The sequence below is a fragment of the Carassius gibelio genome, chromosome B5, assembly GCF_023724105.1.
Source record: "Carassius gibelio isolate Cgi1373 ecotype wild population from Czech Republic chromosome B5, carGib1.2-hapl.c, whole genome shotgun sequence".
NCBI classification, from domain to species: domain Eukaryota; kingdom Metazoa; phylum Chordata; class Actinopteri; order Cypriniformes; family Cyprinidae; genus Carassius; species Carassius gibelio.
The window spans coordinates 28,955,559-28,982,622 of record NC_068400.1 but is presented as its reverse complement, the minus strand read 5'-3'; the positions used below and the strand labels follow the sequence as shown (position 1 = coordinate 28,982,622).

At 38.7% G+C, this 27,064-nt stretch overlaps 2 protein-coding genes across 12 annotated transcripts in view; one reads left to right on the top strand and one right to left on the bottom strand.

Moving 5' to 3' along the window:
• The window catches only part of LOC127957248 (drebrin-like protein B), a 37,347-nt gene extending 24,480 nt beyond the window's left edge, over window positions 1-12,867 (top strand). Inside the window, exons 5-17 of one of the 7 annotated variants that reach the window (XM_052555698.1) lie at window positions 2,587-2,724; window positions 2,914-2,991; window positions 3,266-3,417; window positions 3,507-3,561; window positions 3,653-3,727; window positions 5,390-5,495; window positions 5,594-6,058; window positions 6,157-6,247; window positions 6,278-6,579; window positions 6,669-6,749; window positions 9,762-9,874; window positions 9,969-10,020; window positions 10,092-12,867. In XM_052555698.1, coding sequence (XP_052411658.1) covers window positions 2,587-2,724; window positions 2,914-2,991; window positions 3,266-3,417; window positions 3,507-3,561; window positions 3,653-3,727; window positions 5,390-5,495; window positions 5,594-6,058; window positions 6,157-6,247; window positions 6,278-6,579; window positions 6,669-6,749; window positions 9,762-9,874; window positions 9,969-10,020; window positions 10,092-10,228 — 1,845 coding nt within the window. In that variant the 3' untranslated portion in view covers window positions 10,229-12,867. Of the gene's footprint in view, window positions 1-2,586; window positions 2,725-2,913; window positions 2,992-3,265; window positions 3,418-3,506; window positions 3,562-3,652; window positions 3,728-5,389; window positions 5,496-5,593; window positions 6,059-6,156; window positions 6,580-6,668; window positions 6,750-9,761; window positions 9,875-9,968; window positions 10,021-10,091 lie in introns of all 7 variants that reach the window. The other 6 variants (XM_052555693.1, XM_052555697.1, XM_052555694.1 and 3 more) reach the window with 6 other exon arrangements.
• Window positions 12,868-12,963: 96 nt separating this feature from the next.
• The window catches only part of LOC127957250 (rhotekin), a 64,119-nt gene continuing 50,018 nt past the window's right edge, over window positions 12,964-27,064 (bottom strand). For 4 of the 5 annotated variants that reach the window (XM_052555699.1, XM_052555701.1, XM_052555700.1 and 1 more), the window contains 11 exons: window positions 26,102-26,301; window positions 25,179-25,240; window positions 23,568-23,621; window positions 22,748-22,865; window positions 22,064-22,288; window positions 20,385-20,479; window positions 19,680-19,786; window positions 19,470-19,598; window positions 17,542-17,707; window positions 17,162-17,266; window positions 12,964-16,020 (listed from right to left, as the gene is read on the bottom strand). In XM_052555699.1, coding sequence (XP_052411659.1) covers window positions 15,398-16,020; window positions 17,162-17,266; window positions 17,542-17,707; window positions 19,470-19,598; window positions 19,680-19,786; window positions 20,385-20,479; window positions 22,064-22,288; window positions 22,748-22,865; window positions 23,568-23,621; window positions 25,179-25,240; window positions 26,102-26,301 — 1,884 coding nt within the window. In that variant the 3' untranslated portion in view covers window positions 12,964-15,397. Of the gene's footprint in view, window positions 16,021-16,532; window positions 16,624-17,161; window positions 17,267-17,541; window positions 17,708-19,469; window positions 19,599-19,679; window positions 19,787-20,384; window positions 20,480-22,063; window positions 22,289-22,747; window positions 22,866-23,567; window positions 23,622-25,178; window positions 25,241-26,101; window positions 26,302-27,064 lie in introns of all 5 variants that reach the window. The other variant, XM_052555703.1, reaches the window with a different exon arrangement.

Sequence of the window (27,064 nt, the reverse complement as noted above, 5' to 3'; positions counted from 1 at the left end):
TTACATAAGGTCAGGAATTATGTTTTATAGCATGGGAGAGGCTGAGCCCCCAAACCAACTAGAGCACACAGTGTATGGGACAGGGCCCCGGTATAGCCATAAAATCAGACAGCCAGAGACAAGCTTTCAGAGGCATTCACAGCGTTCTGGCTCAGCATTCCTCTATATTAATGATTACCCTTTCTAAATTTGGATTGAGGGATCTGCAAAATCTCCAGCTAGACATAGCGTGTGACAAAGCCATAGTCTGTGATGGATATGCAAAGCTCTTGCATGTCCTTTTGTATCTTTTAGCTGGCAGAAATTTTAAACGATTACTAAAAAGGACATTACATTCAAACATGTACTTTCTCATTGTATGGACAAAACACTGAAAGATTCTACGAAATATAATTTTCATGTTCCACAAAAGAAAGTAGGTCGTACAGCTTTAGAATGACGAGAGGGTGAGTAAATGATGACAGAATGCTAATTTTGGGTGAATTATCTCTTTAGGTAAGCAACAACACCCATTTTGTGTTTTCTTGGTCGCTAGTCCAGGCCTAGTCTCCAAAGACATGCAGTCATGGGGAAGTGAACCAGATCCAGGCTCATTTATTGTAATGTATGTGTTGACTTGTGAGATGTGTCAGTAACAAGATGAGAAACAATGCAGTCTAAATCCCTCCATTTACTCCTCCCTGCTTTCTCCATTTATCACTCACACTTTTAATTGTCTCTCCGTGACGAGTCTGTGCTAGTAAGGGCTGTCACGTGTGCAGGATTACTAGTTAGCTCTTTAAGAGCTTCTAAAAAAATGTTTTTGTCAGAATTTGTTAGTGAGCCATCAAGGTAGACGCTTATGCATTAGTCATCAATGATGACCATTAATTACAAAACTTTCACAGTGGTTTATGAATAACACAAATCAAGACTAAAATCAAAAATTTGATTAGGAATAAAACAAATCAAGATGATTTTAATAAGGCTAGTGATTCCCAACCAGGGGTGCATGTTAAATGCCTACATTTTTTTTTTTTTTTGCTTTGATAAAAATAAATGTAAATAAATAGATGAGTTTGGGGTTGTTTTTGATGTTTCGATTTTCTCAATATTTTGTTTTTATTGCACCCTCAGATTCCAGATTTTCAAATAGTTGTATCTCTGCCAAATATTGTCCTATACCAACAAACCATACATCAATGGAAAGCGTATTTATTCAGCTTTTTCAAAAATATGCCTGGTTTTGTGGTCCAGGGTCACAGATTGTTACCATTTAAAATAAATGTTTTCAAATGTAATTTATTCCTGTTATAACATTACTCAAGTCTTCAGCGTCAATGGTACAAACCATTCGAATGTGCTGATTTGCTGCACAAGAAACATTTCTTATTATTATCGATGTTGAAAACAGTTGTCATTATTTTTCAGGATTCTTTGATAAATAGAAAGTTCAGAAGAACAGCATTTATTTGAAATAGAAATCTTTTGTTATATTATGCGATTACTAACTCTTTTGATCAACTTAATGCATCTTTAATTAAACAATAAGAATTTCTCACCCCAAAATCTTGAAAGATAATGTGTATTTGTTTTTCATCAGTGTGATCTGAGATGAGGCATCAGTATAGTTTGAGAGTGAGCTGCAGGCATGAGGTGTGTATGGGAGAGCATCTGTCCTCACTTCTGTTAATAATGTCAGTGCCGCTGAAGCCCCGGGCTAACTGCATGTCAAGGGGCTCATCTAAAGCAAGTAATAGCAGAGAATTAAGTCATTTAACTCCTCCCAAGCAGAAAAAGGGATCAAAGAGATAAAAGAAAATTAGCTCAATTTTAACCAAGTGTTCTGTAGATAAAGTCTTTCCAGTCACAGAATAAGCAGTGAGTAAACAAATTGGTCCTGACATGTTCAAGTTCCTTCAGAGAAATTTGGAAAGAGGGCTGAATGTAGCAGTATGGTAATCCATTGAAAAGCTGTGGTGTTTTTGGGTTGGAGCCCAATCCTGCACTCACAAGGCCCTCTGGCACGATGTCTCAGTTTCATTGCTCTTCTACTCCCTTCTCTCCCACAAACCAGATCACTATATCTTACACTAGAATCTCTGTGATCCGAGGTGTTTTGTTGAGCAGTGATTAACTCTGGTCTCCTGAAATATAAACCCTCAGTGGATCTTCAGCTGATTGACCCCAGAGCTGTAGATGGAAATGCCTTATAAGGGAAAATGTAGCATGCAGACATGCTTATACATTCTTACATCCTGTCTCTGATGTACAACAGAAAATAAGTCAGACTCCTAGCCTGTTCTCTTATTTGCCATTACAACTCCGACACCGAAATGTAGTTCTAGGTGTTTTTTAAATTTTGTAATGAATAATTAATTATTTTAATAAAGAATGTGTGTATTTACAGTTGCTTTTTGCTGCTAATTTTTCGAAAAAGTTGCCGTTACAACAAGGCACTTAATAATATTATGCTTAATCTAAATGCAATAAAACAATAGATGCGTGGAGAAACAAACTTATCTAACTTTGCTTTGTTGAAAAATGTGTTCCGCTTGGACGATATTGTCAGTATTTTTCAATCTCTTGATGTTTGTGTCACTACAGGAAGCTCAAGTATTTATTCCAGCTTCACAGCAAGATGAGTTGACGGAGGAGCTGGTTATGGCTGCCTTTGCAAACATTCGACCACCAATGGAGAGGCCGAGGAGACCCTCAAGGATGATGGATAAGGAGGAGACTGTGGTAAGTTACCACAAAAAAAACACACACACAAAAAAAAAAAACTTTTGGCTGTGCACAAGGTTTTCCTTCATTCCTTCAAAACAGAAGAAGCCTGTTTCTCACTATAATTTATTGATACGCGTTGGGGAAGTGGTCTAATGTTTTGGGTCCTTTTTGGTCTTATGTTGCATTTCTGTGATAAACCAACAGGGTACAAACTACCAGAAGACAAATGCTGCTATGGAGATGAGACGGATTAACAGAGACTCCTTCTGGGCACGAGCAGAGGTACAGCTGAACCGTGTTTACAGCTGGATTTTCACTTAACAGCCTGTGTGTTCCACAAAATGCTCCATAAAAAAAAATCTAAATAATATGCCAGCCACAAAAAGAGGTCACGTACATTATGCAAAAATATTAGACTAAATATTCAGTATTTGCAATTGACCAGAATCAAAGTACTTTATAATCAGTTAATTATTCTAAACCTCTTTTTAGACTCCAATTATTAAAAGTGCTATTCAGTTGTGTCATATGGTTTGTGTGATATGATATGTTTTAGCGTGAGGAGGAGGAGAGAAAAGAGGAAGAACGCCGGAGGGCTATAGAAGAGCGGCGGCGCTTGGAGAGAGAACGAGTTTTACAGGAAAAAAAAGAGGCTGAAGAGAGAGACAGAAAGATGAACGAAAAGCTACAGATGATTGAAGAACAAAGGTTTGTAACATCCACCTGATAAAACCCACTTCTGTCTGAAGGTGAGTTCATTATTTCATCTTTATAACTTCCCGTTGGTTTTTTCACAGGAGGACCCAGGCTCAGCTCGAGGAAGAGGCCAGAAAAGAGGAGAAAGGGAGATGGGTGAGTTTTTTAATGAGTGTGCTCCATTTCTTTTAACATAAACCTGAATATGGGTGAATGATCGATGTTGGGTTCTTTGTGCAACCGACAGGAGCAGCAGCAGAGAGAGCATGAGGAGAACATGAGGGCCCGGCTTAAACGCAGCGAATCTATTGAGAAAGCAGCAGTGAGTTTTCCCCCTATTTTGTGAATAATCCAGATTCCGCCATTATAGCCCAAAGTCCCTAAAAGTCCCTCTTAAAGGGATAGTTCACCCCCCTCCCCCCAAAAAATGATATCATTAATTACTCACCTTCATGTCGTTCCAAACCTGTAAGACCTTCATTCATCTTTGGAACACAAATTAAGGTTTTTTTATTAAATCCAGGAGATTTCTGACCCTGTATAGACAGCAATGCAATTGACGCCCAGAAAGGTATTAAAGGGTTAGTTCATTGAAAAATCATGTCATTAATGACTCACCCTGATGTCGTTCCAAACCAGTGAGACCTCCGATCATCTTCGGAACACAGTTTAAGATATTTTAGATTTAGTCAGAGAGCTCTCAGTCCCTCCATTGAAACTGTGTGTACAGTATACTGTCCCTGTCCAGAAAGGTAAGAAAAACCTCATCAAAGTGGTCCATGTGACATCAGAGGGTCCGTTAGAATTTTTTGAAGCATCGAAAATACATTTTGGTCCAAAAATAGCTAAAACTATGACTTTATTCATCATTGTCTTCTCTTCCGGGTCTGTTGTGAGAGAGAGTTCAAAACACATCCTAAGGATCTCTCCTTAGGACTAGTGCCCAGTAATGCTAAAGTGAAGACGTTTTACTTTCTTGTAGTTTTTCAATGGCTCTTGATTGTGTATAAAACAATCATAAAATTGCCATTAGGAAAAATATTATAGATAACAAATTATTGATTATTGTCCAGCAGTGTATTTAATTTGTATTTTCTTATAGCAAATTAAAAGTAATAGATAAGAAAAGAATTCCTTAAAAAAAAAAATATATATATATATAAAAGGTGCTGTGTAATTTGCCTCCTGACCAAGCATTTAAAGAATTTAGGGAAAGCATTTAAATAATCCTATGAATGCACGTTATAATCATTTCAAATCAAATTTAATTGTGAATTGAATCATTCTAAATTTGCAAAAATTGTTCTTGAATCAAATTGAAAACCTATGAATCGTGAATCGAATCAAATCGCTGTCTACCTAAAGATTCACAGCCCTAACAAATAGTGTTCTCGTAGCTTCATAACATTACGGTTGAACCACTGATGTCACATGGACTATTTTAACAATGTCCTTACTACATTTCTGGGCCATGAATGTGTCAGTTCCGCTGCTGTCTGTGAAGTGTCAGAAAGCTTGGTTTCATCAAAAAATATCTCTTATGGGTCTTATGGGGTCTTATGGGTTTGTAGTATTTAATTAGTATTTGGAGTATTTAATGACATAATTAAAATTTTTGGGTGAACTATCCCTTTAACTTGCATGAAGAATAAATATAGTTTTATGCCGAATATGTGCTTTATGCTTTGAATTACTGACTTTTAAAAGCATGAAACCAATTCAACTCGTAACATGTTTTTCTTCTTGATAGTAATAGTTGAAAATACCTGTGCAGTGCATGGTAATATCAAGATATTTCAGTGTTTGATTATAAGGAGATTTCTTTTTACTTTTTATGTCCTAAAGAATTTTGGTTTTCACTACTTTATGTCCAATTCTGAAATCTGTGTCCTTCAGCAAAACCTGTCCCCTGCATATCTATTAGTTTATCAACGTGGACACATTTTTTGCTGTGTTAAATAATGCTTCTTTTTTTGGCCTGTAGGAGGCAGCAGTTCTTGTTTCCCAGCGCACCATCAATCCTCGGGAGTTTTTCAGACAGTTATCAGCATCCTCACAAAATTCTTCAAGCCCTGGATCACCGCGCTCAGGTAAACATGCTCTTCAGAACGCCTTTAAAACTTCATCTGCTAACAGTGTACATTTTAATCATATGAGGTTTGACTTATGTTTATGTTTTGCTTCTCAGGCAAATCTCCATTCCGTCGCTACCAGCGTAGTTTGACAGATACAGCCTTTATCTTTGAAAGGGCCAGTTCCACTTCTGGTCCCACATCCCCTCTCAGTCCATCTGCAAGGTCTCCATTCTCACGCAGCCCATCCACGTCCTCCAAATGTCCAACATCCCCACTTAGTCCACCATACCGGACAATCCCCTCAGCACAGCACCTTCAGACATCTCCTGCCACATCACCCCCTCCATGCTCTGTCCCACCTGAGTCACCTGTCTCCAGACCCCCTCCCCCGCAGTCATCACCACCTGACCTTCTGCCTCCTCAAGCCCCAGTTCACGATTCAGCTTCCCCTGCATCTCCAAAGCTGCTGGACAGTCATGATAAATCTGAGTCTAGCAACTATGACAGCAGTGAAGAGCTCGCTGTCGCAACAGAACGTCCTCCAGCTTCACTCTCTGATAACACATGGCACACTATGGGTAAGTTAACTTGGGTTTCTCTAACAACAGTAAAAGGTCTAAGTAGACTTATAGATTGACTGTTTATTTTCTTAAAATGTTTTAAATCTTCTCTCCAGAGATTGTAAACAGCTCTCGAATCCTTTGTGAACCAAAGTCAGAAGTGGACTTCACTGCCAAGTCTGTGCTTGTCGAAGAAGAAGAAGAAGAAGAAGAAGAAGAAGAAGAAGAAGCAGAAGAGGAACCAGAGGAACCTTCAGCCATGTCAGGTCCACCTTCAGATACAAAGATCACTACAAACTATGAAGTAGCAGTAGAAGAACAATTGGAGACTGAGGATGTGAAGACTGTCATTAGCCCCCTGATGGAGGTTGAGGAGCAAGAGGAACCAGGGTCAGAGTCTGAGGATGAACCAGAAGAGCAGCCTGTTGCAGATTCTGAGGAATTCCAGCCAAATGTGGATCACGTAGCACCTGATGAGCCCAGAAATATGGTAGCAATCTCAGACGATGAAGTTGATGAAGACCTACCAGAGAACCAAGGTGATGGAAACACAGATGTAATGTGAAGAAATGCAGATTGTTTCTATGGTTAGGATGTCACTGACATGTTTCTCATGCTGTGTGTCTAGAGTCGTGTGTGAACACATCAGAGTATGATGTGATGACTGAAGAAGATGAATCTGAATGTGGCAGACCAATGAATGGTACAGGTAATAAGCTAATTAGACTTTCAAGTCATTCTGAAAATCAACACACTCATTTCTAGAAAAAAACTCAGCTTTTGATTGGTTAATCACAAATTCACTTTATTATTGGATTAACTGCTCATCTATGGAGCGTGTACAATTGGTCCAGAATGCAGCAGCCAGCCTCCTGACTGAAACTTGTAAATTTCAGCACCTCTCCTATCTTGATTTCATTGCAGTGGTTGCCTGTAAAATTGAGAGTTGAATTTAAAGTATTAAATTTGGTTTTTAAATCACTCATTAATCTTGCACCGGTTTATCTCACTGAGTTGTTGCTTCCACAAACCAGTGAGATTGCTTAGGTAGGAGCATTTAAAAAGACTGTCCATGCCTAGGTCCAGACTTAAACACTGTGGTTTAGCTTTTGCTGTTGCCAGGTATCCCTGTACCTATCCGAACAGCACCCTCTCTATCTATTTTAAAATCTATGCTCTAATCTTATTTATTTGAAAAATGTATGATGGGTTAAAGTTTTTATTTTGCATTGTTTTTGTATATTATCTATATTTTGATTACTTGATTAACCTATCTCGCGGCATCAGAGAGGCTAAGAGACAGCACTCCAGGAGGATAGCCCATCGATTCAGTGACATCAGAGACACTCTGCTACAAGTGTGATTGTATCATATAATAATTGCTGTTAATAATGTTCATCATCTGGCTGACTACGTCTGGTATTAATTTTTCTAAAAAATCCTGTCATATGTGCACAAACTGACAGTCACCACTTATAAGCTACTACTATATATTCTAGAAACATAATTTTTTGTAAAGTTGCTTTGTAATGATTTGTATCGTAAAAAGCGCTATACAAATAAACTTGAATTGAAAATTGAACTCTGAGCCTGTGGCAGGGGATACAGACCATTACGGACTTCAAGCCCCCACCACGGACCTGTGACAGCAACATCTCTCAACTGAACAAGCTGAACACCTTCTTTGCTCGCTTTGAGGCACACAACAGAACCACTGCACAAAAGACTCCACCTCCTCCCGGCAACCAGGTGATGACGCTGTCCCCAGACAGCGTGAGGAGATCCTTCAGCAGGATCAATGCAAGGAAAATTCCGGGTCCTGACTACATTCCTGGGCGTGTACTGAGAGACTGTGCAGTGGAACTCACTGATGTCTGCACAGACATTTTCAACATCTCGCTTAGTCAGGCTGTTGTTTCCTCATGCTTCAAAGCTTCCACCATCGTTCCAGTCCCAAAGAAGCCATTTCCATCCTGCTTCAATGACAACAGTCCAGTTGCAGTTACTCATATTGAATGGCTTGTCGTGCACCACATCAAGTCTGCCCCCCCTCCATGGACCACTTCCAGGACCCCTTCCAGTTTGCATATTGGTCCAACCGCTCGACCAGTGAAGCCATTGCCACTTCCCTCCACTCAGCACTCACACTAGAGAAAAAAAGACTCATTAGTCAGAATGCTGTTCAAAGATTTCAGTTCAGCGTTCAACACAATCATCCCTCCACAGGATATTAACAAACTGGTCCAGCTGGGACTCAACAGTTTGTTGTGCAACTGGCTGTTAGACTTTCTGACTGGAAGACCTCAGGCCTCAGAACGGGTCAGCAGCAACACATCCAGCACCATCACACTGAACACTGGGGCCCCCCAAGGATGTGTGCTGAGCCCCCTCCTCTTCACTCTGCTGATCCACGACTGCACACCGTCACACAACTCCAACCTCTTTATTAAGTTTGCAGATGACATGACTGTGGTGGGTCTCATTAGCAACAGAGATGAGACAAACTACAGAAGCGAGGTAAGCCGCCTGGCCGGGTGGTGCAGTGACAACAATCTCTCTCTGAACGTGGAGAAGATGAAGGAGATTGTTGTTGACTTCAGGAGAGCACACACTTAGCACGTTCCTCTGACTATCAATGGTGCGACTGTGGAGAGAGTGAGCAGCACCAAGTTCCTGGGTGTGCACATCACCAACTACCTCTCTTGGACTGACAACACCGCAGTACTGTCCAAGAAATCACAACAGAGTCTCTACTTCCTCCGCAAACTGAGAAAAGCCAGAGCCCCGGCCCCCATCATGTGCACCTTCTACAGAGGCACCATTGAGAGCATCCCGACTGGATGCATCAGTGTATGGTATGGCGCCTGCAATGTGTCCTGCCAGAAGACTCTTCAATGCATGGTGAGAGCAGCTGAGAAGATCGGTGGTGTATCTCCCCTACCTCCAGGACATTTACGGAACCTGTCTCACACGTAAAGCCCTCTGCATCACAGGTGATCCCACCCACCCGTCACACAGCTTCAGTCTGCTGCCATCAGGGAGGAGACTGCGGAGTCTCCAGGCCAGGACCAGCAGACTGAAGGACAGCTTCATTCATCAGACTGTCAGGAAGCTGAACTCCCTCTCGACCTTGCCCCCCTCCCCTCTTTTTTCCCCATGCACCACTGAACTCTGAACCTCAGACCCCTCCCCCCCAAATTGTTGTACTTTATATTTTATTATCTGTATTTAATGTTCTACTGTTAATGTTATCTGTATGCACCAAGGGTCTTAACAGTGACGTAATTTCAATTCTCTGTATGTATGTACTGTACATGTGGAAGAATTGACAATAAAGCAGACTTGATTTGACTTATTGTTTCAGTTTTTATGCATAGCACTTGGTCAACCTTTTGGTTGTTTTAAAATGTGCTTTAAAAATAACGAAACAAACAAATGAAAGCAATATTTGTTCTAAAATCAGCTAAACAAATGTTTGTTATCCTCTGACTGGATGGAATCAAAGTCTAAAGATAAAATCTGAATTTGAGTAGGATTTTCTGTAAGATCTGTTAACTCAAAATCTGCAGCCTAGATCTGACTCTCAGGAATTGGTGTCAGCTTATCTAGACTGCAGATCTGGGCAAAAGTTGAGAAGTGTATTCCAGCCTTACGTTATCTAGTTTTGTTGTCTCGTGTGATGAATACATATAAATGATGAACACCTTGCTTTGTTTTTAAGCAGAGGATGTTGATATATCTGAGCACAGCACTCCTGAGCGCTACTGTTACACAGTTAATCGTGAGGAGAAAGATGATGAAATCCAAATGGAGAAGGTGACCGAGAATGGCAAAGTACATAGTACACTAGACTTCATGACTCATCATTAATATTATTATGATAAAAGAAGACAAAAGTACTAAAACATGTTGTTCCTTCTTATTCTAGTCATCACCAGAAAGACTGCTGTGTGTGAGAGCATTATATGACTACCAAGCAGGTCAGTGTTGCTTGCTTCAACAGCAGTAATTGTTAATAAGATATTATTTAAAACATTTCTGTACTCCACAGAGGATGACACTGAGCTCTCTTTTGAACCTGGTGACATCATCAGTGATGTGGAAACAATCGACAAAGCGTGGTGGAGGGGTTCCAGCAAAGATGGGCACCAGGGTCTCTTTCCTGCCAACTATGTAGAGACCATATAAAGACTTTTCCTTTTCCCCTTTTTGTTTGACCAATTCTCAGGGACTATGAACCACCAAACCTGGTCTATGAGGATGTACCATGTACTCTGAGACTAAGAGTCACAGGAAAAGGGTTGTAAGTGAAGCGTTCACAGGCACAACTTAGCCAACGATTCCTTTTGTTCCAAAACAAGCAGCCAAAGTCGACAAATGAGACTTTAGTGATCGTTAACCGCAAGAATGAGGACGATCTCAGTAACTGAAATACTCAAGTACAATTTCTGTTACGACCGTACACGAATTATGATCATTTTATCATTTATCATTACATCATTTATTATTTACATACCGTTGTTACTGTTATCATTACCAAATGATCCCAAATGTGGTGGAGGTGTTTACTAGAGAACAGATTTCTGTTTAAGTTGAAGCCTTTTTACACATAAATCCAACTTACAAAGGTCAATTAGTCCTGAGTATAGAAACTTTTTCCAGAACGTGTACTGTGTTGTAGTAGCGATTAAAATAGAAATAGTTGTAACATGCCATTTTTTTATTTTTTTGTAAAGCAGAGACATGTTTACAGCATTCTGAATGGCATCTGTCATACCTGCATACAGTAGGTGTGCAGATGCTACAAAAATTGTCATTGCCAAGACCAAATGATTTGATCATAGCAGACCCCTAAAAGATTGAGATTCAACAACAAGAAATAGCCTAGCGGAGGGAATAAAACACACAGTGCCTTGTGAAAGTATTCATACCCTTCATTTTTTGTAGAAGTTGTTTTGAATAGAGATAGAAAAGGGCTTTGTTAGAGTGGTGACCAAGAGCCTGATGGTTGCTCTAGTCAAGCTTTCTGATCATATGTAAAGATAGGAGAAATCTATAGATGGACAAACATCACTCCACTGATCTGGGCTTTATGGCGGTGTGGACAGACTCAATCTTCTCTTCAGTGAAGACACATGAAAAAACAATTTGCAACAACAAAAAAAGCACCTACAGGACCCCCAGACTGTGAGGAAGAAGATTCTCTGGTCTGATGAACATTAATTTTAAGCATAATGTTTGAAGGAAACCAGCTCTGCTCATCACCTGCAGAGTAGCATCCCAAAACTAAAATGTGCTGGTAGCAGCTTCATGCTGTGGGGATGTTTTTCAGCAGCAGGGACAGAGAGACTCGTCAGAGTAGAAGAAACATTCAATGCAGCAAAATATAGAGATAGCCTTGATGAAAACTCAGTCCAGCATTCAGAACCTCAGACTGGGCAGAAGGTTTACCTTCCAGCAGGACAATGACCCTAAGCACACAGCAAGAGTCGCTTATAGACAACTCTGTGAAAGTCCTTGAGTGGCCCAGCTACAGCCTGGGATTGAACCCAGTCAAACATTTCTGGAGAAACCTGAAAATGTTCATCTGCCCCCAACTAACCTGACAGAGCTTGAGAGGTGAAGAGATGAGAAGGATGACAGATAATTGCCAAATGCTGATGAGCAAAGCTTGTTGCATCAAACAAAGACTGTTGAGACTGTTAAGGTGCTTCAGCTAAATATTTAGTTAATAATAATAATAATTATGCAATGTCAGTGTTTTATTTTATTTTTATTTTTAATTATTTACTACGTTGAGACAATTCGGTATCTGCTTTGTCAATATGGTGTATGGATTGATGTGGGAAAAAAAGTAATTTAAAGCAGTTTAACATAAGGCAGCAACATAAAACATAAAAAAAGAAGGGGTATGAATACTTTCGCAAGGCACTGTATCTGATGGGTCCTGCTTTTCCAACTTTTGAGAAAGGTGCTTCTTTTATACTTGTTTTGGTATTTTGAAGCCCTTGCTATTATGAGAAGCTAATGCTAATGAAATGGTTACAAATTTTATAGGCGTCACATGTCTTTAAATGCTCTGAACCTTTCATCAAAATTTAATTCTTCCATCTTTCTACTGTTTGAAAGTTTGGGTTCGGTAAGATAAAAAAAAAAAAAGAAAGATCCTTCTGAAATCATTCAAACATGCTGACTTGGTGTTCAAGAAATGAACAAGTTTTTTTTTTTACGATTCTTTGATGAACAGAAAAGTACAAAATAAATATTTTGTAACATTTAAAATGTCTTTACATTCACTTTCCATCAATATGTGTCCTTGCTGAATAAAAGTATTAATTTTCATCAAAAAAAATTACAATCTTACTGACCCTAAACTTTTTAATGGTAGTGTGCAGTAAGACTGTTCACTGTTGTGTAAATGCTTTCAAATAAACTTTTTTTTTTTTTTTCTATGTAATTTATTTATCTCTGAGCATGAATATAGATATTGTTCCTTCTAGAGAGGGTCTGTCTAATCCATTTAACTTGTGTAACAAGATTTCAGTAATAGGTCATTTCTTTCAACTAACAATGTGCTTCTGTGCTCCTGGGATAGAAGAATCACCAACACATTTAACTTACTCTATGCTCTGTTAGTCATTTCTTATTGTAATAAATGATGAGGTATTAGGTTTTTTTCCACATTCTACACTAATGCTTTTATGTTTTTGATTTGTTGCACAGACAGTTCACTGCGTTCATATTATTTTGAGTATCACAATCATTAAGAAACCATATCCATTTCTTGTGTATTAATGCATGAGATCAAATTAAAGGGATTCACTTTACTGGGTCATAATGAGTTTATCTTGAACATATAGTCATTTGACAAGCACTGCAAGAATCGAGAGAATTACACACACACACACACACACACACACACAAACACAAAAAGTGTTGTTTACTTTTAATTTAGGTAATTCTTTACAATCATTTGTTATTGTACATTAATCTATTAGTTATATGTCCAAAGACATGCAGACCACTTGCTGAAATCTACCAGGATAGTTAGAGCTTCTGATAAAATGTCAATATCTTTTTATTTATAACAAAAATGCATATGGTAAAATACAACTTTAATAAAAGCACAAAATGAAAATGACAAAACTTTACAATAACAAACAGTGTTTGAATGAATGTACGGTTTTTAAATACAAGTCAGTGGCCCTTCGAGTGAGAACTGTTAATTTTGTAGCATCAAGTACTAGGACAAAACTTTATCTACTTATTCTTAATTTAAGAGGAAAGGTTAGTCTGACATTTCTAGTCTTTCAATTTTTGGATATTTGTAATACACTATACATGTAATTATATAAAGAAAACTTACATCTTAATTTTTTTACCCTCGTATGAAAAAAAAATAAGATCATACAATACAGATTTAGATAGCTAATATATTGTGCAGTTGTGTTTTCTGAATTACAGGAATGTTAACCTGTAACTTTTACTGAAATCGCAATAATAGTTATCCAACTAGGTTTGATATTGTAGATATTGTTAATATAATTAATACACACTCTATCTGAGCTGGAAGATGCCATATGACACTGAAACACTCAAAGTGCTTGACAACACTGACCTGCAAGCCAACAAGGAAAAGGAAAATATGAAAAATATTGCATGTACCGCTGATTTAAATGAAATCTAGAAAACTCAATTTACTTTTGTAGCTTTGCATAGTAGTGCCTTTGAAACCTTCCTCCACCAGACAGGCCTTTAATGTAGTGACTCAAAACAAAGCACCCAAATTGTTCAGCTCCCAGCCACTGTGCTGAATCCTAGTTAATGTGCATTCTGATTTTTGATAGGGGTTCACATTTGCTGAGTGAGATAAGGTATGTACAGTAATCCTGAGGTCGTTACAGTCACAGCACAGGTAGTAAACGGAGTCACATTATATCCCATCATTATAAACCTGAACACAGAGTCTTGTGACGTCTGGACCTTTGCATATATTCTGAAGCCATGCAAACAGACATTATAGCAGATATTGTAAGATGCAATTTTCCTCCGGTGTCACAAAAAGAAACATATAGTACTTTAAAAACTATGTATGAAATAATGTACTGTTAGATATGAATCACATTAATAGCATAAAAAAAGCTGTTTCGTTTTACATAGAACGTGTCTGGAACAGCAAAATACTGCTCAGTTTAACTCCGTAAGCCTTCTATTACCAGACTCTTGAGATTAGATTAAATGGAACCATAGCTGACTGCAAAAGGGGCATTTCTACAACCACAGATGTCTCTAAATGAAAAATGTTGCTTTTGTGTGGTATCGGATCCAAAGCACAAGTTGTCACTACATGTCCAAAAACCCATACAGCACAACATCAGAAAGTAATCAAAGACAGAAAGTCAGTTATTGGTAATGTCATTTATCACACAATCAACTATAAAAAAAAAAAGAAAAGCTGAGTTTAAACTGATATTATAAGACTTTTTTCTTGCAGGCTTGTGTGCTTAAGGTGCAGTGGCACTTACTAATAAAGTGAAATCCATCAGAGTTCAGGTTACTTTCACACGTTAGGTTTATTAATACTATGTTTCCAAGATCACTGATCCTGAAATACAATAGCGTCCAAATGTTTGGGATCAATACGATTTTAAGATATTAAAACTTAAATTTAGCAAGGGTGCATTAAATAGATCAAAAATGGCAGTAAGGAGATGAGAAAAATTTATTGAGCACCAAATCAGCATATCAGAATGATTATGCATTTCAATTGGATATTATGCAAAATTCAGCAATGCCATTACAAGAATAAATTACATTTGAAAAATTTTTAATATTCAAATCAGTTATTTTGAATTATAATAATATCTCACAATATTACTGCATTTCTGATCAAATTAATGCAGACTTGGAAACATAAGAGTATTTAAAAATCCAAACTTTTGAACGGTAGTGTATTTGCCAGCCTCAATGTGAGTGATGATGAATACTGACAGCACTTTCTGAAGCATACATCTAAAACAGTGCACACAGACACAATGACTGACCCAAGAGTACTCGGGACAACTGCTTCAGTCCAGGAGTCTTTCTCTCTTAAAACATCTACACTCTCCAAAGATCCAAAATAATCAGCTTTCATGAAGAGACAACGTGTAATGCTATGTATTAGTAGTGTATTAGAACGTATAGTACTGAATTCCCACTGCTGAGGTGAAGAAAACGTTTTTCATGCTGATCTTATTATGTAGAGAGTACACAACGACAGACATTGAGCAAACATGACCTCAGTTATTCCAGTTTTTTCCAGGCAGACACAGGAAGTTGTGATGGCTCTGACAGTAATCAGAGGAAGTGTGACCACTACACCTGACTCTGCAGCCAGTTCCTGGGGTCTAGCTTAGCTCTCAGGATCCTCAAGCTGCGGCGTGCACCAGACGGTCTAGAGAAGCCCAGGTCTGACTCTTGACTGTTGCTTCCCTCGCTGGAGCTGCTGCTGGAAGTTGAACTGGAGCAGGACAGAGCAGTCTGAGTGGGGCGAGGAGACACAGAGCTGGCCGTGGGCGGCTGGCAGTTGCACCGGAAGCCACTGTAGCCCCGACCTCGCAGAGTGGAGAGCTTGGCGTCCAGGGAGAGGGTACGGGGGCGGAAGCGACCCGAGGAGGAAGAGGCGACAGGGGACCATGCCTGGCGGAAACAGGGGCTGACGCTGGCGGGACTGTCGCTGTCTGAGGTCAGGCTGGCGTTGGAGGAGAGAAGGCCGGGTGTGCGTTGGCAGCGTGGGCTGCGGGGCTGGCGGCTGTGTAGGCGAGGACTGGGTGAGTGGGGCGGCAGGTGCTGAAGGGTGTGAGGGGATCTCGGGGGATCTTCATCAAACAAGGCCATCCAGTGAGGCGGAGATCCGAGCTGGGCCCTTAGCTCAAACTCTTCAATACGACGGGCCAGGATGTCAGTGACCGTTCCGATGTCATCAGACTTGTCAATAACTGTGGCCAAAGAGAAACAGAAGCTATGATGAAAAACTTGTTTCCATAAAAAAACAACAGCTGATTTTCAGTTGCAAGCTTCATTTGTCTTTTGATAAACCATCCCTAAATTTCCAAAATAGTTTATATGATTGCTTTCCGAGAGTGGGACATGTTTTGTTACTTGTGACCACTGAGCTTCCTCTCATACTAAAGTACTGGCAAGCTAATTGTTGGAATCTAATGATTTCTTTGAAAGCATATTATATAATAATTAAAATTAGTAAAATAAAGTTATTAACAATTAAAAACAATTTTCAAGAAGTATAAATTAAAGCCGTGAATATACAGCAATATATTATGGTTCCATCTAATACCTAACAACAACAACGATACTCATTTAATTTACATTTAGGTTTGAACTGTATATATAGTTTAAGTAAAAACTGCTGGTCACACAAGTGACAAAAAGGCTTGGGATCACATGGGCCAGTAGAGGGTGGGCTCAGGTAACTTCTCATCAGTTACTTCACCTGTCATTGTAATAGGAGGAGAGCAGAGCTCGGATCTCGGCAGAGACAGCGTTATCCTGCAGCAAAAGCCCCTCACCGGAAGCAGGGGCCACTTTGGAGGGGGGGGCCAGCATAACACACGAGGGGCCAACAAATGCAGGGTCGTGGGGAGGGCACGGGAATGAGTGTTTATTTATCAACCAAATAATGATACAGTGGTTGGGGAATGCATGGGATGGATGTTTGGATTACAAATGTAAGGCATGTAACCAGGAAAATACCAGAGTGTAGGAAAAATCAATAGTGTACGAGAAGAGAAAAAACAGACAGGAAAACAACAGTGAAGGGACAGACATAAAAACCAGAGAAAATAAGACAGAGGAAGAGAAAGAAAAGACTGTCAGTTTGTCAGAAACAGCAGACTTTCCATTTAGCAGTTAAATGGCAATAAATTGATCAAGAAAAAGACTGAGGACGAGGACATGCAGTTCAATCCACACATTAATGTTAGATTCACAGGCATATCTGTGCTGGTGCATTATTTCTGTTGTTACCTATATGGCCCTATTGTGTCGCTTGGCTTTATTTTGTGACAATCTAGAGCTGCAAACTCTGCTACATCCTCTGTAACTGTGTGAAAACACACTCACCCATCTCATGGTACAGGGAGCCCTGCTTGGGTGTGACTATGGCAGGCTTGCGTGGGGAAGGCAGCTCAATCTTCATCAGGTCATCACAGCACTGCCTCCACTGGCCTGTAGAGGGAGCAAGCAAGCGCATTGAACTCATAGTCAGGCCAATGCATTATATCACCTGGCATAATCTAATGTATGTATTCAAATATTTTTTATTATTATATTATTGAGCATCATGTATCTGAGCATATTGCTGTTGTCACCATTTGTCAAAATCAGAAAGCCACTCAAGGGCTGACATAATGATTTTAACATAGTTAAGGGTTATTTGCTCAGTAACGTACACTCTTGTGTGGCTTATGGCTTTCTAGTAAGTTTAGAGTTCATGTGCTCACTCATATCAAAAAACTGCTGCCAGAAGGCCTCCATCCAGCGCTGTGTGTCTTCTCTGCTGTCTGCAGCGAGTGTGTGCGTCACCTCCTCTCCTCCATACTGGTTAGTGATACAGATATTCTGTGCCTTGCTGTGAGGATCCTTCTCTGCGGCCCGTATTCTTGTCTCCTGAGATACACAGAAATAAATTATTAACCTAAAATGATATAATATACTCTACAGATCGGGGTCAGTATGATTTATGCATCATGGTACTACTGGGAATACGTGTCGAAGACTGACACAGAAGAGAAGAAATTTTAATAGAGTTGTTGTTTTTTTTCTTTGAGCACAGCATTCTCGTAACTTCATAAAATCAAGGTTGAACCACTGATGTCACATTAACTATTTTAATGGTTTTCTTCCTTTTTCTGGGCCTTGAATGCGCCAGTTGCATTGCTGTCTATGTAGGATCAGAAAGCGCTCAGATTTAATCAAATTGATCTTAATCTGTGTTCTGAACATGAACAAAGGTCTTATGGGTTTGGAACGACATGAGGTGCTATTAATGACAGAATTTGAGTTCTTTTATGATTCTTTGTTTAATAAAAGGTTGTTTGAAGAACAGCTTGTTAGAAATATAATAAAACTTTTTTTTGTTACAATTGTCTTCACAGTCACATTTAATCAATTTAATGTGTCCCTGCAGAACAAAAATTTATATTATTACTTAATATTAATTTCTTGCAAAAAAAAAAGAAAAAAAAAAAAGAAATCTCACTGACTCTGAACTTTTGAAGTATGGTGTATATTACAGTACGTAACTGAAGGCCAAAATCAGATGGTTTTATGATCAATTTGAAAAAAGAAAATCAGTGAAAAATAAAAGAATGCAAAACAAAAAACATAGGTATGTTGACTACTCACACATTTATTTGTACTTAAAAACAACACTGATAACACAGAGAAGAACAAGAACTTTAAAAAGACTTGCACTCACTCACTACTTGTTTTCTTAAAATAATAAAAAAAATAACACTAGCTTCTCTATTCTTTTTGTATAATCTATTTGTTTTCTTTTAATTATTATACAATTAACAAAAATAAAAAAGGACCATAACACTAGCTTGCTTTATTCTTTTTCTTTTCTATCTGTTTTCTTTTTATTTATTAAATAATTTTTACAAAAATGTTACGTGTAATGCATTAAGCTAACTGAGACTTGTCATAGTACTTGTATATCATTGTGCTTTTGTTGATTTTGATCACTTTCATTGTCCTCATTTGTAAGTGGCTTTGGATAAAAGCATCGACTAAATGACTAAATGTAAATGAGTCTACTCTCTATCTGTTCTAACAATGTAAAATAATTTAAACTCAAATTTAATGACATTTATTTATGTGGGGCAATGTAATAAGCAGAATAATGTACAGACTGGCAGAGTTTAATACAGAATGAAGACTGGTTGGATACACATTGCAACATTTTGAGCTAAAGTTCTGCATTAATTCTCGTTTGAATTCACATTGATAGTATACAATAGCAATACCTGCAATGAAAGCTTTCGCACATATTTTGCAGAATGAAAGAGTAATCTCAGTTTTAACCAGAGGGTGACAGCAGAGCACAAGTAAAGTAAGAGTAGCGCTAAACAGTCACCTGAGAGCTAAGGAATGTGCAGACTCACAGTGCAGATCTCAGATGTTAAAACAAGCTCTTTGTGCTCATGACACTCAGCTCTCTCTAGGGGCAGTGAAAGACCCAGACAAAACATCTATTCAACTACTGACACAATAAGAAACGTTCTGACTAAAAAGAGACCATCCATTTGAAAGAGTACTTTCATGATGTTCACAAAGAAAAATATCTCATGATATCTCCAAAAGCAGAAAATGAGCCTGATATCATAAATGAGCAGGCTTGAAATTTCCAGAATAGGACAGAACTTACTTTGTTAATCCCAATAGTCAAGACAGGCTCCACTTTGGCCTCCATGTCCTCTTTTTGATGATAACAGAAGAGATTTGTTCCTTTTAAAACACCGTAGACATTTGTCCATCCTTGTGGCTCACCTCCAAGCTTGAGAGAAAGGAAGGAGAACTTCAGCCAAAGAAAATTGAAATGGAGAAATATGAGATTGAAGTGAGTGAAACCACCCACCTTTACCCTCAGACAGCCACTCATCATCTGTTGTGTCATACAGTGAGGCTGAGCGGCCAGACGACAGCATACCCCGCCATACAGAGGCAGCCAGTACGAACACTCCTCTACAGACAGACAAAGAAAGATAAAAAGACTGCTCGACTTACAAAGTTAGAAACTGTGTTTTAAAACCCAAGTAAACAAGCTATTCAAATGACATCATGTTTTGCACCCTATATTTTTAGTACATATTTTAAATTATCAGCTGTGAGAGCGAGCAGCCCACATTCAGACCGTAAGAATGGCTGCAGTAACTCTTCACACATGAAGGTGGCTATAAGCGCCTCTTATTGGCCCTTCACACATAATGACTGGCCATCCAGAGAGGTTTATGAGCATGACCCTAACACAATAAATCTGACAGACGTCGACAACACACACTGACTGCAGCGTGAAGAAAACTAGCATGTCTTAAAACTAATGTCCTTTACATAAAACCCCAGAAGGCATTTGTTGACAGAACTTGGATGTTATAAACTGTTTATCAGACAAAGCATCTCAGTTTGTTACTTCAATCAATCAAAAAAAAAAGAAAAAAGTAAAGAATCAAATTATTATATTCAAATTACCAATTTTTTTTACACAGTACTTCGACGTGTTTTCTAAATAAAGATGTTCCTGGTAACAAAAAGTCAAGTTTTAAAAATAGTTTCAGCAGCTCACCATTTCCCGTGATGGTGAGGTCATGTGTGCGGAAGCTATCCTGGACGTGAGAGAGACTGAGGGTTGTGTGAGCCAAAAGATGATATTTGGGGCCCCTGTAAACACACAGAACACAATGAGAGAAAGCTATATGCAAACATATTTGAACTATGACTTTCAATCAAATACAAATAAATACAATTATAAATTAAAGGGGGGGTGAAATGCTTGTTTTCACTCAATATCCTGTTAATCTTGAGTACCTATAGAGTAGTACTGCATCCTTCATAACTCCAAATATATTTATAAGAGAAAGATAGTCTGTACCGTTTTTTTCCCGGAAAAACACAAGCGGCTGGAGGCGTGACGTGTGGGCGGAGCTAAAGAATCACGCGCGCGAGTAGGCTTTTGCGTTGAGAGCAAGGTGTACATGCGGAAAGTGCAGTTTGATGACAACATCGCATGTTGTTTACTTGGTGTGCTTACACGCCGATAGCTAAGTTAACAACACAGAGATATTTGAAGCAGTTTTACTCACCGCCTGCGGTTCCAACACACGATCGTGACCCTTTTTCGTTGGGACTGCATTATCCTTAAGAAATACACGATACGCAAATCCGGTGTCAAACTGGGCCTTGTTTGTAAAACAAGCATCTTCGAAATGCAGGGAACAAACAAAAACACTTGCACAACTCCGTTGATGCTCTGTAAAAATAAACTCCATCCACTGGTCCCTTAATGCTGTTTCTCTTTAGGTAATCTGTGCAGGGTTGTCTTGCCCTGGCAAGCAAAAACACACTTCTTTTGTGACATTTCACGACGCTCTCGCTCTGATCAGTGAATGTCTGTGCTCTGCTCTACGGGAGCGTGCGCTCTTCTGGCAGAAGTGCCCTTAGGACCCATATAAGGAAATTCCGCTCCATCCATTTTCCAAAAAAACTTTCCGAAACTTGTGACAAACCGGAAGGAGTATTTTTGGAACAGAAATACTCCTTCAAACGTACAACTTAATTTTTTAAACTTTGTCCATGTTTAGCATGGGAATCCAACTCTTTAACAGTGTTAAAAACTCAGTATGCATGAAATAGCATTTCACCCCCCCTTTAATGTTAAACTAATCAAATAAATTGTGAATAAACGTACAATATATGCAATAATAGTATTTGCTGAGAAAAGCCCTGAAACAAACAATTGTTGAGACAAGTAAATATAAATCACTGAAAATCCATTACAAAATGTTCAGTTTGGGGTCAGTAACTTTTTTTTTTTCCAGTAATTGATACTTTTATTCAGCAAGGATGCATTAAATTGATCAAAAGTGGCATTGATAATTATAAGTAACATTTCTTCAGCTTATAAGAATGATTTCTGAAGGATCATGTGACACTAAAGGCTGTATTAATTTTAAAACAGCTAACAGTTATTTTAAATTGTAATATATTGCCACAATATTATTTTTTTTTTTACTGTATTTTTGTTCCAATAAATGCAGTCCTGGTGAGAATAAGAGACTTTTAAAGGCATTTAAAAAAAAATCTTACCGACCCCAGACTTTTAACCTGTATTGTACGTATGCTGCTTATTGTATTTTCTATCATTGAACATAAGTTTATAACTGTTCCACGGTTCACAGCAATCCTTTTAGCATATCTGATTGATGTAGCAGCAGTGTGTTTGTGTGTGTGCTTCTACACACTTACTGTACAGAGGGCACAGGCAGCAGGATTGTCGCTCCTCCTCCATTGCTAGTGGCGCTGCAGGCTCCGGGCTCCAAGGCCGCCCTCATTTTCTTTCCTGCTGACCTTCCCAGAGATGAGCTCAGCTTGCTGGCCAGCTTCCGCGGTGTGCTGCCTGCTGAGTAGTCCTCCTCTGAACAACAGCTGTACAGCTCCACCCGCAGCTCGAACCCTGGACCGGCCTCATTACTACACACAGGAAACACAGCATGAATCAAGCACTTTGTATTACTACATACATTTAATATCAATATATTGCGAATGTTTATTTAAATACAGTATATACTACTGGTCAAATGTTTGGGGTCAGTACGATTTTTTTTTTTTTTAGAAATTAATTTGTTTATCAAGGATGCATTACTCTGATCACAAGTGACGAAGATGTTTATGTAAAAAATATTAAGCAGCACGACTCAATAATAATAACAAGAAATGTTTATTGAACACTAAATCAGCATATTTTAATGATTTCTAAAGGATCATGTGACTGACGAATATCTATCCATCTATCTATCAATCTATCTTTTTTTTTTTAAGTGTACAATTAATATACTTTGATACAAACCAATTATAGCTATTTTGGACACTATTTGTATGGAATAAATGTCCAGAAACAGTTAAACTGACAAAACAAACAGGCACACTTACAAGACTATTGTGTTGTCAAAGCAGATATCTGTCAGCGTCCTGTCCACCATCACCATGTCTGTGTCAAAGATCTCTCCACCCAGCTGAAGCAGACAGAACACAGCGCACCGATGCAGCTCTGCAGAATAGAGAAAGACATTTACATGATTTCTACTCAGGAGTCACACCTGCTGTCATGTCTTCACCAGTGTAGCTGCATATCTGGCCCAGTGCCTCTAAAACCCCCCAGAGCAGCTCTGTTCATTCAGGAAACATTTACACCTGTGCACCTGTGGGTGTGTGTGTGCGGTCCTGCTTTTTCCTGCTCAGGGCAATATTGCTATCCGTGTATTTTTTCCATGTACAAATTGTAGAACATTAATAACTGTGACACAACATGTTTTAAACATGTTTGCCCTAATCATTTAGATTTCTATTAAAATAGATGTTGTCATTAACAGGATAAAGCACACATAAAAGCTTTCCCATGAGTAATGCAGAGAATGTAAGTGGGTTCCTGTGTCACATTCATCAACATAATGTCACCTCTATCAGCTGTTCTAAGCACCTTAGGCAAAACTACATTAGTCACTGTTGTCTGGAAAAAGGTTTCCAGCTCCAGTAATAATATTCTGTTTACCCAGAGGGTTTTGCTGGGCCTGAATTCTTCAGAAATAAATGTGTTTTTTGTTATGGCGGTAATGCATATACTGAATGCACAATGTATCTGAGCAGTATTTTCTGTGTGCGTGCTATTCAGAGGTTTATTAAGACCATTCTAAACAGCCTGCACTGTTATTTAACCTGGATATCAGAGTGAAGAGGAAAAACAGATGTTTACCTCCTTTATTTTTAAAATAATCTGTGTCTTTCCACATCAGAGGTATCCGTAGATCTGCAAAACAGAGGAATTGGAGGTCAGAGCAAAACACAAGGTTATAACACACACACACACACGCTCAGTGTCACTCACAGCTGCAAGCAACCAATGCCGGCTGTCACTCCATGTCAATCAAAACTAAAATACGTTCACATCACCCATCTGCTATTTTATGTCATGCTACCAGCCACTATAAATCACCATTATCATACTGGCCCACCCACCACATCAAGACCACATTCATCACTTCAGCCCACCTGGATGAGCTCCTTTGTCAAGATCTGAGTAACTAGGCTTGTTAATAATGACAGAACGCCATTAAATTAATAGGAAGAGGTTGTTAGGGAACAATTAATATGGTACTGACAGCAGATGATGGACAGGAAAAAAATAAAATAATAAAACTGAGGCTGTATGTGGGAACATTAGATTGTATGTGCGTGGGATGAACTACATGATAAAGAGTCTTGATGCATTTAAGTGCAATGATGGTGCATGAGCAGGAATCCCACACAGAATCTGCCGCTGAAGAAAGCACAGCATATTTCTGCAGAACAGGAACGCTAGTCATTGATGAAAGTCTATGAATGCTCCACCATGTTTGTTGGTCTATTAAACATTTGATCTAATTTCATCACTGCGCAGAATAACACAGAATATTGTGTTGATTCCATCTGTGCGGATGCATATGAGTGTGGTTTACATTTATATGCATGTGATTCTGAAGTAGGGGTACAAGGTCCTTCACAACCATTTCATAATGATGTCATTATTACAGCATTTACGGAGAATCAGCCCTGTAGGCCCCTCACTGTGGGTCTCAAACACAGATTGCCATGGGGGCAGTTGTGGAGTTTGACCTAGGAGTTAATAGCACTAGGTGTTTAGAGGGGGGTGGCCACTCTAAAAGACCCAGACAGTGAAGAGGGGAGGGCAACTCATAAAAAAGAGCCCCTAGCAGACAGAGACACAGGCGCTGATATATAAAACAGCAGGGGTGTGATTTAGTGCTCAGACACCCATATAAACAGACTGGTTTGCACACAATACACAGAATCAAAATAAAAGAGAATAACATCATATTTAACAGTCTCTGTTTATATATACCATTCAAAAGTTTGGGGTCAGCAATATTTTTTTATTGTTTTTAAGAATATCTCATGATTACAAAATCTGCATTTATTTGACCAAATATATAGTAAAAATAGTAATATTGTGAAATATCATTACAATTTAGGATACTTGTTCCACATTTTAATATGGTTTTAAAATGTAATTTATTCTTGTGATGACAAAGTCTTTATTACCACACAATCCTTCAGAAATCATTCTAATATTATGATTTGGCTTGATGCTTTTATCAGGATTCTTTGATGGATAAATAGTTCAGAAAAATAGCATTTATTTAAACTTCATAAAAATCTTTTGTAACAAGAATTATTATTGCACTTCTGATGTGATAGTTCTTTAAAAACCGTATAGACAGACCCTAAAATTTTCAACAGTACTGTATATGTATTTTTCATTACATAAATGAATCATTACTGCCCGAATTCTTTTCTGTCAACATACCTGAAATGGCTACTTTGCCTTTACATGGGGATCGGTCATCCATTGGACCTGCATCAGAAGACCTGAACACAAACAATAAGATACAAACCACAATGCATAAAATAATCCAGTATAATTAATGCTGAAGTGTCCTGAGCACTTTCTTTGTCTGCCAATGGTCCTACCCCAAATGTATAATATTGATTGAGCCAATGTTGTTGTGTCAGGTTGTGTGCTCAAATAAACAAAGCAAATGTACTGACATCTATACATAGGTTCAAGATGACAGTACAAGTTATTTAACCTAAAAAAGCCCCAAGTACAATTGTCTCTGCATGGTAAACTACACTTTTTTTTTTTTAAACATTACACACCATTTAAACTAATTCACCCAAAAATTAAAATTGTTTTGTGTTCCAAGACGAATGAAAGTCTTACCGGTTTGGAGAGACATGAGAGTAACTAATGACAGAAATTAAATCTCTTTAAATGTTTTTGAATATATATTTAGTTAGTTATGTTTATTTCATTTGTGTCATGTCAACGTGACTAAAAGGAAAACCTTTTACAATTTTTGTATTTGACTTAAATTAACATTTTAAGTCATTCAAGTCATCTATCATTAATTACTCACTCTCATGTCATTCCAAACCTGTAAGAGCTTCGTTTTTAGTAAGAGAGCATATGTGTTGGACTTTGATAATAATTGCAGTTTGATCATTTGTTGACAGTTCTTTAGCAAAGACAGTGGATGGAACTTTATATTTGCTACCACTGCTGACAGTATAATAGACATGCCTGACCCCAAGGAACTGGCCTATTATCTAATTTACCTTCAATAAAGCACCACAAACATCAGAGACACCCAAAAATCTAATTTAATTTGACCAAACTTTGTTAAGTTGACACAAACTGGACTAAATGAATCAAAAGTGATCGCTGACCTGCGTGCGACCCGTTGCATGACTTGTGCCTCCTTCATGCGCTGCAGCTCTGACATGTAGGCCATGATGCGGGCGTTGCAAGTGAGGAGACTCTTGGAGGCCTCCAGCGCCTGGTCCCTCTGAGAACATGCGGCCAGCAGTTTACAAGCACCCTCACGCATCCGGATCTCATAGTCGATCTTCTTCTGGATGTCGCTGTCCTGAAAAACCAAACCAAACCAGAGGCTAAAGTCAAGCTTATTGCCAGGATTAGGCCTAAACGTTTTACACAACTAGATATGGAGGATTGATCTCATACAATAAAATAAAATTAAACAAAACCTGGTTAACTGAGTCAAACAAGACAGTCTTAAATATGAAAAGACATCAGAGAAACTCAAAATGAAGACAAACATGTCTTTTTACCTCTGCTTTACATATTAGATTAGATCATTAAAATATCTTAAAGCATAAATAATCTATAATAAGCACAAATGTCCAAAGTACATTAATAACACACTGAAGAAGTGTCCCATGTGTCTCCCAGAACTCCCACAGGTCACACCCCAGTCACATGACCGTCTGCTCCGTAATGGACTGTTCCAGCTCGCTGTGTCTCAATGCAGTGAGGTATAAAATTGAACATGGGGGTTAACAAGCTAGAAGAGATGTTCTGACCTCTTGACTTCAGTTTACCCCCAAACAACCAGAGAATAAGACGCGGAATCATTTACACTTGAACAGAGAGGGGCAAACTTTTAGGATGTGGTGCTATATCTAGCATTTGAGGGGAGGCAGCGCATCTTTTAAGGATCCCAGTTCCTAAGACTGAGGCTGGATTATGAAACGCAGGCAGAAAATAAGAACAGGGATGAAGAAGGAAACAAAAGGAGGAGCATGGGGAGAAAGGAAGAAAGATAGAGGTAGGTGTGACTGAGGATTTCCAATGGGCGGATAACCTACTGTTATTCAAATTAACTCTGG